General features: G+C 45.1%; 1 protein-coding gene across 1 annotated transcript in view; it reads right to left on the bottom strand.

Annotated features, from left to right (window-relative positions):
- The window catches only part of POLR1A (RNA polymerase I subunit A), a 78,532-nt gene that overhangs the window by 56,333 nt on the left and 7,948 nt on the right, over positions 1-14,251 (bottom strand). The window contains exons 4-11 of the mRNA XM_032880642.1: positions 13,731-13,838; positions 12,679-12,764; positions 12,467-12,570; positions 6,730-6,816; positions 5,470-5,575; positions 5,020-5,182; positions 2,461-2,631; positions 2,183-2,305 (exon numbers count right to left, since the gene is read on the bottom strand). Coding sequence (XP_032736533.1) covers positions 2,183-2,305; positions 2,461-2,631; positions 5,020-5,182; positions 5,470-5,575; positions 6,730-6,816; positions 12,467-12,570; positions 12,679-12,764; positions 13,731-13,838 — 948 coding nt within the window. The remainder of the gene's footprint in view (positions 1-2,182; positions 2,306-2,460; positions 2,632-5,019; positions 5,183-5,469; positions 5,576-6,729; positions 6,817-12,466; positions 12,571-12,678; positions 12,765-13,730; positions 13,839-14,251) is intronic.

Genomic DNA, 14,251 nt, shown 5'->3' with positions numbered 1-14,251 from the left:
CCTTGCCACGAAGGTCCTTTGGGGAGAAAGCAACATCCTGTCTGTCTTGTCCACAGAGCCATTTTTCTAGACTTGAGGTCTTTAGAGAATAGAGAGTGGGCCTCCTTTCCTAGCAGTCTGTCTGAAGAGAATAATCTGAGTGTTGCAGTGTCCACACTGGAATGTCGGTATCCCGTTTTAAAACTTCATCATTTCCTCACCCACTGATCAATTCATAGTCTCCACAGGAACACAGAATGGGACACCAGGTTGAGAGAGGTGGCCAATACCACCTCTCAAGTACCACACCGCAGCCTTGCCCACTCCCGCAGACCTCACTAAGTGATCGTGGCCCTTGCCCCGAGCCCAGACACGGCATCAGAGCCTCTACTCGGCAGTTTCGGCTGCCTCTGTGATCAAGGTGGCGCTTGAGATGAAACCGATTCGGTCTCCTGATACACGGTAAGATGCAGCGTTCCACTTAATGCTAGACCTGCAAAATACTCCAAGAAAAACGAGTTCCCTGGTTAAGTGAGTTTCTAAGCTGCTGAGTATCACAAACCCTCTGATGCTTCCAAATGCATTTAACTACATCAGAGCCTCTGAGGAGTCTGACGTAAAGAACCTGGTTGGATTCTGTCCAGGTCTCTGCTTGGATAACACGGCGAAAGGCCTTACCTGCCACCCCAGCCGGCGCTCCCTTTCCCTGTCACCTGGCCCAGTTTTGCTGATGGGCTGACCACTGCCTGACAGAGGGTTTATGCTCCTATGTATTTGTTTATTCGTCTCCACCACTGGAACCTGAGCTTCTCAGGGGACGCTCTAGTCTGTCTGGTTCACTGCTCAATTCTAGCTTAATTTGCCAAACTTTACTTCAGCTCCTTGTTCCCATAACACCTCTCCACAGTGCTCTCCAGGAAGTGTGTGCCACAAGGGACCAAGAGGTAGTCTCACAGTTAGTTCCTCACAGCCATCCTGTGAGTACCACCCCCCGGCCACCACAGCCCTGAGACCTGGAACAGGCTAGAGGTGGGCAGAGGAGTAACTCCAGAGTCCCTCCTTAGGACCAGCCATTATGGAATGAAACCAGATCCAAGAAAGGGAGGCCTGGCACCCATGAAGGTAAAAAGAGGAGGCAGCACCTACAGTCTCCCCCAAAGCTGGGATGCTTTAGGCATCTGTGAAGCCAAAGCCTGCTGGGGTAGCCCATGCCTTCGGTATGGAGAAAGCAACGAATGCCAGTAAATGGCCCTCTCCTCCCAGGGCTTCAGACTCAGGAAGGTCATCACTGGGCTTCAAAAGGCCTTTCTCTGCCACCTGACCCAGCTTCTGGGTGGAAAGACATATGCTTCTAGGAGGCGATGGACACAGGGCTAAGCTTTCTCTGACTCCTGTCCTCTCACGTTTGTGTCCTTGCCTAGGGAGCCAAGTGTGCCCCAGAGAGATGAGGCAGTGGCCATGCCGGAGGCCATCAGAACACTTGAGCTCTGCTCATTACCAGCGCTCCCCTGAGAGCAGCAGAGGGGGCAGCGTACGAGGAAATGAGACTCTCCACAAAGGGAATTAAACCATCTTCATATTTCTGGCCTCAAGGTCCATTAAGGAGGAAGCCGATTAAAGCACTGCTGCTAATGAGCACCACAGCTTGAACGGGTGGGGAAGTGAGAGGAGGAGGCCGGCTCCCCGAGGAATCACTAATGGGTGGATGGGGCAAACCGCTTACCCCGGAGGAACTGGGAGGATGACACGCATCCTGGGGGGGGGGGGGGGCTCTCTCCCTTTCCTGGGCCTGGCAACTAAGGGTACACATTCCTGACTCCTAATGCCAGGCAAGTGCATGGGGGGCAAATCCCCGTTTCCCTCTTCCTCATCTCTGTCATACACTCGATTTGACCAGGAAGGTTTAGACTTGGCTTTGAGAAGTTGGTGGGGAGACACACAGGCAAGGATGTGGACCACTGTGCAGTCATCTCCCTGCTTGCCCACCAGGAAGTGCTTATTCCTTGGAGGCAGGTGTTTGGAGACTTGGAAAGGAGTGAAACCAACACCATCACACAGCCTCGTGCTCCCTCTAAATGGCTTATTCGGGAAAAAGCACAAAGTCCCCACCCAAGCCACCACAGTCTGCTGTACCCTTTCTCCCCAGTCCTTAACATTCCCATCTGCCACCTGATAGTAGCCGGGGAGGCCCCTTCACACATACCATGGGAATTCCAATTTCGTTGGTGTTAATGTACATATCTGGGCATATGACTGAGCGGGCCGCATAGTCTACTCGCTTCCCCATCATGTGCTTTCGGAATAAGCCATCCTTCTTCTCCAGGATCTTTATGCAGGAAAAAATCCACAGAAAGCATCGTTAAGAAAAAAAAGAAAGAAAGAAAAAAGAGTCAAATATATTTATTATTTTCTTGTTTTGATATAAGTATGTTTATTATTTAACCCCTCCACCTCACAATGGGGGTCCAACTTTCTTCTCACCTGTCTGATGCCAGGATACTTTTCCATCATTAATTTGTCCATCTCACTATCAAACACAATATTGACATGGCTCTGAAGACGAATCCAAATGTTGTAAAGTTTGTCTGTGAGGGACTGGCCTGGAAGCAAACTCAAAAAGGATCGGTCCAGCACAATAGAAGAGTCTTTTTCCTGGCAAGACACAACCAAGAAAACAGGCACGATGGAAAAAACCTCAGAAAAGCCAGGCTTGGCTTTATTTTTCTTCCTTACTCTCTCTCTGACAAATGATGACCTCTGGAGTCTGCCTTCATATCTTTTGAACCTGATAGATCAGTGGCAAAAGCACTAATAAATCAATCTTCTCAGTTTCTATCAACAAAACATCTGGCCTGTTACTCATTTATCAGCCTGTCTTTTTTGGATAGTAAAATGAACTCAATTTTATAAGCAAGCTCCTTTTTTTTTAAAAAAAAAAAAAACACCAATACACATTTATTACTTCACAGCTTCTCTAAGTCAGGAATCTGGGTACAGCTCAACTGGGTTCTCTGCTTCAGTCTCTCCTAGGCTGTAACAAAGGAGTCAGCCTGAGCTAGGGTCCCATCTGAAGGTTCAGCTGGGAAGGATCCATCTCTAAGGTCACATGGTTGTTGGCAGGGTGAAATTCCCCAAGCTGCTGGACTGGGGGCCTCAGGTCCTAGTAGGCTGTTGCCCAGAGGCCCCCTGCAATTATGTGCTTTGTGGGCTTCTCCAACACGGTAGCTTGTTTCACTGAAACGTATAAGCCAAGAAAGTAATGGAAGGGTGTGCCAGCAGCAGCTGCTGAAGTCCCTTATCATCTAATTCTTTAGGCCACCCTAGAAATTCTCCCTCCATCTATACTCTTCATGAAGCTCTATTACCCCACTAGATAACTGAGTCTCACATGGAATTTCACCTTTATTTATGGTTTTGGAAAAACTTAATCCAAAGCACTTATGAAAACACAAGTGGATTAATTTTTCTTAAAAGGAAAAATGTTGCCATACTATTTTGTACGTCATCAAATAAAATGTGGGTCCCCAACTGAAATATGTCAAGGGACTGGCTGAAATATAGGCCTCCCTGGAATATTTAACCAATCCTTTTAAATATTTCTGTCCCCGGCTCTGCCTCCTCCTCTTCTCTCTCTACCTCCCCACTAACCTGCCTTACAATAGCACCATCTACTGACATTGTGTGGCCACCAACTAGCCACATCTGGCTGGCTATGACACAGGAGTTAGAGGCCCCCCCTGTGAGTGAGATGAGAGAAAAAACCTGTCCGTGTGTTGGGGGAAGTACAGGGGAAGGGGTGAAGATCTGGTAAATAAGAATGCCATGAAAACCACTAGTAAAGTGCGTTTGTCCTCAACCCTGTAAAAAACAGAGGTCGTCCTTAGTTAGAGGGAGGACAGATGAATTTTCTCTCTGCGAGGGGAGACTCACAGGAAGAGATGGTCACTTCTATGACAGTAGGGGCCCTGTCGGCTAAATCACTGCTTATGACATTACCGGCTCAGGGCTATGTGATTACTCTTGTAATGAGACCTGTGAGAGGGCTCTATTTTCAAGGAGCATCAAAATAAAAGTTCTCAGCCCTGGTCATGGGTCCTGGCTATCCTATGTCCTTCCCCCAAAATGGGAACAGGACCTACAGCTGGCACATTTCTCTTAGACTGAAGGTTTCTGAAAGCACACTACCTGGACAGACCAGAAAACTTTAGCAAAAGCAAAGACAGTGCAGAGTAAGGGTCACCCACAGCACACGGGTCCAGGCGAACAGTGGCGCCACCTGGTGATGGGCCTGGCTCCCAGCGGAACTGCTGCAGCAGCTGGAAGGGAGCCCCAGAGCCCCGTCCACTGAAGGCTGAGACAGCCCTTCCTGCTTCCATCCAGGGAGCATCAGAGCTGGGAAGGACCTCAGTGATTTCAGCAACTCCTCTGAGTACCTGATTCATCTTTATACCCACTGAGGACCTGGCACACTGAAGGGACTCAGAAAGTTGGCTGAAACGGGAAAACTGATCCCACGCTATCATTTACTGAAAAGGAAGCTGAGGCCTCAAACAGGACAGTCCTATTCCGGGAAATCCCTAGAATCGACAATAGTGCCCTCCTGAACCCAATGCTAGAGGTCTTAATGAGCCAAAAACAGAGCTGGATGACTCAGGCTCTGGTACTGTACCCAAAAGGGACGTTCTTAGAGCCCAAGGATGCAGACTCCTCTTTCCTGAGTTGCTAATCACCGCCAGTGAAGGCAGGTGGCCCAGAACTGCCTATATGTAAAATCTTACCACTAACCCTACACATTTTACAGTGGAGACAGGCCCATGAAACTAAGCAACTCAACAAAGGTCACTGCGGCAGGACCTAGATCTTACTACACTCGTATTATGCTTTCCCCTGACATTACTTAGGTTCCCCAAATGACGCTCGCACACAACTGTACAGAATTCCCAACCAGGAGCTCCCTGCACCCCAGCGTTCTGCATCAGCCCTGCAGGCCTCAGAATGAAGCAGACAGGCTGATGACATCAGCTCCAAGGTGGCCCTGACCTCATCCTTGGCAGGTGCTGCCACCTCACACGGCAGCTCCTGTTCTTGGGCCATCAGTGCCAGAAGTTTTCGGATCAGAACCATATCCTTCATGACAGCCTGCAAGTTCACCGTCTGGCCGTTGGTAAACATCTGGTCCCCGAGCCGATTGACAGGGCGATACCTGCAGGGGGACACAGGAAATCAAGGACCGCTGAGCATGAGGGAAGCGTCCGGTTCTTCAGCCTCTTGCCCATCCCTGCTATAAGCAACTCACAACCCACCACACTCAGAATCCAGCCGACATTCCCACCGCTGTCAGGAGGAACACTCCCACCCACGGGCAACCCGGGTATGGAACCGCTGCTTGGCTTCTCGGTGCACTAGGCCCTCCAAGCCTCTCCCAGGGGTCATTATTCCATTGCTCTGTAAGCCTTTTCCAGTGAAACAAAGCTAATTAAAGGGCATTACCTTGAGGGTGGCACCACCAGGAAATCCAAAAAGAACATACTGGGATTGAATCTAGACTCCACATCGACATCTTCCAGTCCCGAAAAAAGGTAATTCAGAAAGAATCCTGCATTTGAAATTAACCAAAAGGAACATTTACATCTATGTGGGAGGGCAGGGATGAATGACCACTAAAATTCCACTGGGTGATGAAAAAGAAAAACAGAACATGTGATAATAGGTAGAGTAGAATCGTATTTTTCTTTCTAAACACAAGCAAAAAATAGCTTTTGTGTGTTGGGAACCCATACACAGGTGAGATGGTGGTTTAAGGACAGCCGAAGGGGGGCTGAGATGGACTAGGATGGGGAATGAAAACCTCCTGTTTCTCACTACCCTCCTGGACTATCAGACTTACACACACACACACACACACACACACACACACACACACACAGAGAGCTTTGGTAACTATAAAAAAAAGTATCTGAAATAGGGAAAATCAATTTTAAAAAATTAGCCTTCTTAAAAATAAAACAAAACAAAAAAATCCTCCATACAGATGCTACCAAGAAGGCATCGTTTTGTGGATCAAAGCTGTATTTTAAGTTTCCAGTGAACTTAGAATGACAGCTGCAGACAAAACAAGTAAGTGTTAGGGCCTGCTGCAGAAATGATCACACTGACTTGAGTGCTCTTTTTTCCCTGACATCATCTATCCCTTCAGCAGCACTGTCATTTTTAAGTGCCTATCATTACACAGTAGCAGCTTTCAGTGTTCTAGAAGAGCACTTTCTGAGGGTGGTGACATGGAGGCCTAAATACAGTGCCTAGCTTTTGTTAGACATGCAGAAGGAATGGGAAACTTTCTTTATTGTAGGAAATTAAAATGTGGGAAAATTCTAATTAAAAAAAAAAAGACATGTTAGAGTTCATTTTTTTAATCACAGGAGGAATTTCCTTAGAATCCTTTTCTGAAGAAGTTATTAACAGGCATTTAAAGTAAAGTTGAGTTACACTATACCTTCTAGAAATATGTCAAACTAAGCGAGGCCCACCCACAGCTGTCATTTAATAACCAGGTTCAGTTAAATAGTCGTGAAGTTCATATTCTTGCCTACTCTAGAATGTGTCAATGACAATGTACCTGAAGCCAGCCCCAAACCTATGAATGGAATTCAGTAGAGATCTATAATTATTACAACTCTGAAAACACAGAAATAATAAGGCAGGATAAAAGCCCAGAGACTCATTTCGATTTATTTTAGGTTGGTACAGCACCTTCATTCTTCCAAAGGGCGGTAAGATGTTCTTGGGCACTGGTGGGTGTCAGGTACCCTCGTTTTCCCATCTGAGCTTCCTCAATTCCTAGAACCGGGACGGGGGATCAAAGCACAATAAATCAATAACAGGCACTCCTTCCGTAATGGGATTTATCAATGCTTTCTCCCCGCCCTGCCAAGCCTGCAATTTGACCACAAAAATCAATCTCCAGGACAGCTTCTTCTCAGCTCTGGATTTTTTTCCCCCCTTAACCTAATTTCTAAAGTAATGGAAAGAGTATAACTATTGCATAAAACCAAGAGAGCAAAAGAGAAATAAATCACTCACCATTCCATTAGCACTACTACATACTTTATTCCAGTCTTCTGGTTTCTATGGTATCTAAGGTAACTGTAATCTTTTTAAATTATTGTTTTTTAACCGTTTTTCTTTTTTAAGATTTATTTATTTTAGGGAGAGTGAGAGTGCATGTGGGCACAGGGGAGGAGGAGGTGGAGAGGGTGAGAGAAAGAATTCCAAGCAGACTCCCTGCTGAGTGTGGAGCCTTCTGCGGGGCTCGATCTCATGACCGGGAGATCACTACCTGAACTGAAACCAAGAGTGTGATGCTTAACTGAATGAGCCACCCAGGCGCCCCTAAGATAACTGTAATCTTAAGTGTGGGTTTATTCTGTACACTGCTTTGCTCGTTTAGTGTCCTCTTGTGAGCATTTCTGTACGTTGTCACGTAACATTTTTAGTGACTGCATGATATTCCACCAAGAGGATGTTTCCTAGTGAGCTGACCAGATTCTTACAACTGGACACAGGGAAGATCCCAATTTTCTTACTGTTGTAAGTTACGCTATGATTAAAAAAAACCCCACAACTTTATGCACCTGACAGTGTCTCACACACAGCAGATAACAAAGTCACTGGCTCAAATATACCCATTCAAAACATTGTACAAAAATTTATACTTACAGTGGTGCCTGGGTGGCTCAGTGGGTTAAGCCTCTGCCTTCAGCTCAGGTCATGATCTCAGGGTCCTGGGATCAAGTCTCGCATCAGGCTCTCTGCTCAGCAGGGAGCCTGCTTCCTTCTCTCTCTCTCTCTCTCTCTCTGCCTGCCTCTCTGCCTACCTGTGATCTCTCTCTCTGTCAAGTAAATAAATAAAATCTTTAAAAAAAAAATTTATACTTACAAACCCTACTCTTTTTATTTATTTATTTGAGAGAGAGAGGAAGAAAGCACAAGCAGGGCAGGCAGGCAGGCAAAGGGAGAGGGAGAAGCAGACTCCCCACTGAGCAGGGAGCCCAATGTGGGGTTTGACCCCAGGACCCTGAGATCATGACCTGAGCCAAAGGCAGATGCTTAACCAACTGAGCCACCAGGCACCCCAAATTCCACTCTTTTGCCTTTTTCTACACTTATAAAAAATCCAGCTTCGAATTCCACCTCCCATTCTCCAATTAAGTTTACTATCTGCAAAGGATGTGTCCTCACAAGATTTTAGGGAAATACGAAACTTGGATAATTAAAAGATATACCCAAATTTAACTAGTCTCTACTGATAGGCATTAAGTCATTTCCCATTTTAAGCTATTTACATAATACTGTCATGTGGGTATGTCTAATTCTCAAAATAGTCACAAAAGTGGAATAGCTAGGTCAAAGAGTTTACACATTTAAAATTTTGATTCCTACAAAAGCAGAGCATTTCAATCAGTTAATGCAATTCAAGGAAGCATGGGTAAGCAATGAAGAGAGGCTCTGACCTTCAGGGATAACCACAGCATTAGAAAGCTATATATATTCGGTGGGAAAACACAGATTCCATTAAGCTAAACACAACAATTTGTGGGCATTTCTGAAAATGGCAATCTGAACTTCCTCTCCTACTCAAATAGGTTTGAAGGGCTGAGGAAGATCAGTTGACTCTGTCGATAATCCCAGCTCCTGTCCCAGTAGCTCCCAGTACATGAAATGCCCTGCTGCTGTTTCCTCACTGTGAAGGCAGAGTGGGGTTGTTCAATCACAGGGCTACAGAATCAGAGGAAGCCTGCACTGCGCCCTCCTGAAAAAGATACTTGTACAACCAGCGAAAATGGATTCTGCCTGGGTAGGCTTTCAGAACACTGCTGACGTAGGTTTCATTCAGCTTCATGAGCTGCTATGTGACAAAGGGGCTGATCGGGAGGTCAGAGAACTTGGGGAAGGCTGGATCGCAGTGGAGTGTCTTGCCTGGGAAGATCCTCATTTTAAAATGTTGGGGCACCTGGGTGGCTCAATGGGTTGAGACCCTGTCTTTGCCTCAGGTCATGATCTCAGGGTCCTGGGATCGAGCCCCGCATTGGGTTCTCTGCTCAGCAGGGAGCCTGCTTCCCCCTCTCTCTCTGTGTCTGCCTTTCTGCCTACTTGTTATCTCTCTGTCATAAATAAATAAAATTTTAAAAAATTTTAAAAGAGATTTATAAAATGCTCATGCGCATCGTGGGGCCTGAGGGGCCCTCGGGAGCATCTGCAGAATCTCACAAGTTTATGGTGCTCCCTGTGGGATCACTGGCCTGTACCAACCGCAGAGGCACAGGCCTCGATGCTTGGCTCCCTTTAGCCAGGAACACAGCCTGACCCTTGTTCAGAAAATATCACCTGCTGCCCAGAGTTACTGACCTGGGTCATCTGCCGCCTCTTCTGACAGCAGAGGCCGCGTGGTCTCCACCCTGGTACTCTGTTTGGTCATAGGCACCGCTGTTGGCACAAGGCCCAGTGCCTACCAAGTAAATGTTTGCTAAATACTAAAATCCCAATCCTGGAACCACTGGAGACCACGGTCACCTTATTCCTAATGTGCAGAATTTTGGGTGGCACCATCATACACTCATAGCCACAGTGAAAGGTTACTTCAGAAGAACACATTTGGCAAAGGCACTGGAAGGCTACTTAATTGCTAGACATTTACTCCAAAGAAACAGTTATCTTTCAGAATTCTGACCATCTTTGCTCTCTGTCATGAACATTTTTCTAAGGCACACTAAGGGCTAAGGCAGCAATTCCCAACCTTAAATTGTTTTATGGGCTATTTATAGGTAAGTGTATGAAAAATCCACCTTTGTGGCTGACCGTTAACCATTAAACAAAAATTAAACAGCCTTTTTTAAAAACAGGATTAGATCCCAGAATATAGAAAGGACATCACTGGAAAATCCAGAGAAATTCAAATAAAGCCTATAGTTCATTTAATGGTAGCGTACTAATTTCTTAACTTTCTTAACATGGTGGACATGTATACCATGGTGACGAGTGCGTGTGCGAACTCTCTGTACTATCTTTGCCACTCTTCTGCAAGTCCCAAATTAGTCTAATATAAAAGGTCTGACCCAGACCTTTAATAAACTTTCAATAAGTATTTCAGTTATGTGAAAAAAATAAAAAATAAAAGGTCTGAACACTTGTGTCCCCTCAAGTTTCATGTGTTAAAATCCTACCCTCCCCCCATATGATGGTATTGGAAGTGGGACTTATGAGAGCTGATAAGATCATGACAGCAGAACTCTCGTGACCAGGACTGGTGCCCTTAGAAAACGACCCCAGAAAGCTCCCTTGCGCCTTTCTGCCATGTGAAGCTACCGGGAGAAGACGGCTGATGGTCAGGAAGCAGGCTTTCACAGGACACCAGACTTGCCAGCACCAAAATCTTAGTCTTCCTAGCCTCAAGAACCGTGAAAAATAAACGTGTGTTGTTTAGATGTCACTCACTGTGATATTTTTTTTATGGCAGCCCAAAAGGACTGAGATGGTTATCTATTCCAAGCCTTGCCAGAATCCTCAATGTAAAAGATTTATGCATTGCCAGGAAGAGATCTTATTTCCCTGCCTCGTCCATGTTCTCGAGCTCTGGAATAAGGTTTAGTAACAAATATGCTATGGACTTTCGCTCATGAAATCTTCCCAACTCTGGGCAAGAAGTTTGGTTATTGCCACTCAATGGAGTTGAAAACAAAACTCCAGTGACCTTCTCTAAGCCACTAATGGCAGAGTGAGGGGTCAGTCCCAGGTCATGCTCCGCCCCACCAGCTGACTGACTGCATCACACAAAATCAACAGTTAACATCTATGGGCCACATACTATACGCAGCAGGCACTGATCTCTGTACTTAATATGGACTATCTAACCTCATCTTCACCATTCACAATAAAAAACAAAAACCATACTTAAACAATCCTATGGCTACAAAAATTTAAAAAGAAGACACAGACAGATGGCCAACAAACACATGAAAAGATGCTCAACATCACAGATCATCAGGGGAATACAAATCAAAACCACAATGAGATACCACCTTACAGCTATCAGGATGACTAGAATCAAAAAGACAAGAAATAACAAGTGTTGGCAAGGATGTGAAGGAAAAAAAAAACCCTTGTACACTGTTGGCAGGAATGTAGCTTATTATAGTCACTGTGGTAAAAAGTGTGGAGGTTCCTTAAAAAATTAAAAATAAAAATACCATATAACCCAGTAATTCCACTATTGGGTATTTAGCCAAAGAACAGGAAAACACTAACTTTAAAAGATATACACACTCCTATATTTATTACATCATTATTTACAATAGCCAAAGATGGGAAAGCAACCTAAGTGTCCATTAACAGATGAACGGGTAAGGGAGATATGGTGAATATATACACAACAGAATATTATGCGGCCATAAAAGGGATGGGATCAAGCCACTTGCGATACCACGGATGCACCATGATGCAGAGTGAAATAAGTCAAACTGAAAAAGACAAATACCATACGATGCCCTTCATAAGTGGAACTTTAAAAAAACAAACAAGCAAACAAAAAGTATAATCAGAACTATAAATACAGAGAACAAACTGATGGTTGCCGGAGGAGAGAAGAGGTGGGGATTGAGCAAAATGGGTGAAGGAGATACAGGCTTCCAGCCATGGAATGAGTAAGTCACAGGAATAAAAAAATATAAAAAATTATATAAAATATAATATAAAAATATTGTATTTTTAATATAAAAATTAAAAAAGGAATAAGGAATATGGTCGAGGATACTGTGATAGTGTTGTATGGTGAGAGACGGTAGCTATACTGTGGTGAGCACAGCACACAGTGTATAAACTTATCAAAGCACTGTGTCTTACACCTGAAACTAATGTAACACTGTGTGTCAAATAAAAAACTTTTTTAAATAAATAAAAGATTTAAAAATAAAAGTACTAAGTCTCTCAAATTTTTTCCCAAGAACCCTATTGGTAGAGCAGAGCTGAGCAGGGGACACTCTACTCCAGGGATCTGAGTGGACAGCCAGAAGCAGCCTGTGGGAGGCACTGACATTCTTTGTATGCTCAGTTTTCCTTTAAAACTCACCTGCATTTTACATTTTGCTTCAAAATAAGCCCACACTTATTTGACAATAAAATGGTTTTAAGTATTTACCAAGTAGATTTCTTAACCTCTTCCTCAAGAATCTTCTAGAAAGATGACTACCTGAGGAAGATGCACTTCATTCAACTCATGGGTCACTGCCTCATAATGTAGCCCAGCCTGTCAGTTCTATACGAGAGGCCAGGACTGGACCTCAGTAGGGTCCTCTCCAACCATCTGAGGCTTGGAGCCCGCCCCACTGCTGGCCCACCACAAACATAAAGGTGAGAAATATGATAACAACCAGGTATTCCCCAGATTCAAAACACATCTGTTGGTCACGGACCTCCCAGAGCCCAGCCTGCTTACCCAGGGGCTCTGTGTCCTTCTGGCCAGCCTTCTTGTGCACCATGGCTGGGTATGTGACTGTCAGCTTGCTGTTGTGCTCCTTTCGGACAACTGACCGCCCGGTCCTATGTGTGAGAACAGTTGTGACTCAGGAGAGAAAAACCTCAACAAGACATCGAGTAACTGGCCAGAGGCTTCTGGGAAAAGGGAAAGGTAAGAGCCCGGTCACTCACTTGCAGTGGGGACACCGCTTAGCAGTCATATGTGCCTTCCAGAAGTAAGCAATGAGTTTGCTCCTGCTCTCACAAACATTTTTCACCTGTTGAGAAAAGGCAAAGAACTTGCGGTACCATCTGAAGAACCCTGGGGTACACATTCCCTTTGCAGTTTTTACCTTTTTTAAAAAAAAGACAAAGCCATCCTCTTTCTTAAACAACATTCCCCACAGACCCCTGATACAGCCAAAGTCTGCCGATTACTGAGTGACTTCTTTGAGCCTTAACTTTCCTCAACCGTAACGTGAGAATGAGATTAACTACCTCATGAAGCTCCTCCTAAGAGTTCATGAATCAGTGGGGAGACTTGGAATACAGTGAAGTCCTCTAGAAATGCTAGTTAATTTAAAACAAACCTCTCCGTACGCAGCTAGCATACCCTCCCTGCTGCCTCCCTTGGATGGCCCTCAGGGTCCTAACAAAGGCACATCCGCAGTTAAGCTACACAAATGGGTCTGAGCCTCGTGCAAATGCAACCTTCCTGGGAGATTCTATAACTTCCATTGGACTCTACCCCAGACCAATGAAATCAGAATCTCGGGTGTGGAACTTGGGCATAAGGTGAACTGACTTTAAGGTGGTACCTGAAAAAGGAGTACCAGCTGATTAGTATGCCATTTGTTCATCCACTGAACAAATACTTACACACGTGCTGCGGGGGTGGGGGAGGTGAGGAGGTGGCAATGGTTTACAGGGGAGGAAAAAGAAGAAAAGGACCCGGACACCACTCTTAGTGTCCACCATAACCTTGCTGGACACTGAACCTACACCACCTGACTTCATCGAATCCTCTCATCAGGCCTGCAGGTGCGTTAAAGCAGAGGACACAGAGGCTCAGGGACAGCAGGTAACTTGTGAAGTCGCAGGCCTCTAAGAGGCAGAACTGGGATTCAAACCCAGGTCTGCCTTGGGGCAGCTGAGGGAACACAGAAATGACAACGTACAAGGATCTGCAATAATGACGCTAAAAACCAAGTGTTAGAGGAAAAGAGAGAGACAGGTTAACTCACATGAGCACCATGGGATCCCAACAGATTGTTCTGTACGATTTTGGCCGTATACTGTTCCAACTCTTCCTGAATTTCGAAGGCAGTAGGATCAGCATTTTCTTCTAGAAACTGAGAAACAAAGAGAAAAACCATACTACCGGAGTAAAGCAAGTGTACGACTGCTAGCACCACAGGGGTCAGCCTCTCCCAGGGAGGGAGGGTTTAGTTCAAGGGAAGAGAAGGAAACTTCATGCTGTGCTGCATTTTTAAAACAGCAAAGCAACACTGCTGTTAAATATATATATATATATATATATATATATATTTATCAAAAATATCTTGCTTCTAGATCAAAAGCTTTTGCACAGCAAAGGAAACAGTTAACAAAACCAAAAGACAACTGACAGAATGGGAGAAGATATTTGCAAACGACATATCAGATAAAGGGCTGGTGTCCAGAATCTATAAAGAACTTAGCAAACTCAACACCCAAAGAACAAATAATCCAATCAAGAAATGGGCAGAAGACATGAACAGACATT

This window comes from Lontra canadensis, unplaced genomic scaffold, assembly GCF_010015895.1.
Source record: "Lontra canadensis isolate GAN:19392208 unplaced genomic scaffold, GSC_riverotter_1.0 scaffold71, whole genome shotgun sequence".
Taxonomy (NCBI): domain Eukaryota; kingdom Metazoa; phylum Chordata; class Mammalia; order Carnivora; family Mustelidae; genus Lontra; species Lontra canadensis.
This window is presented reverse-complemented; position numbering and strand designations above follow the sequence as displayed.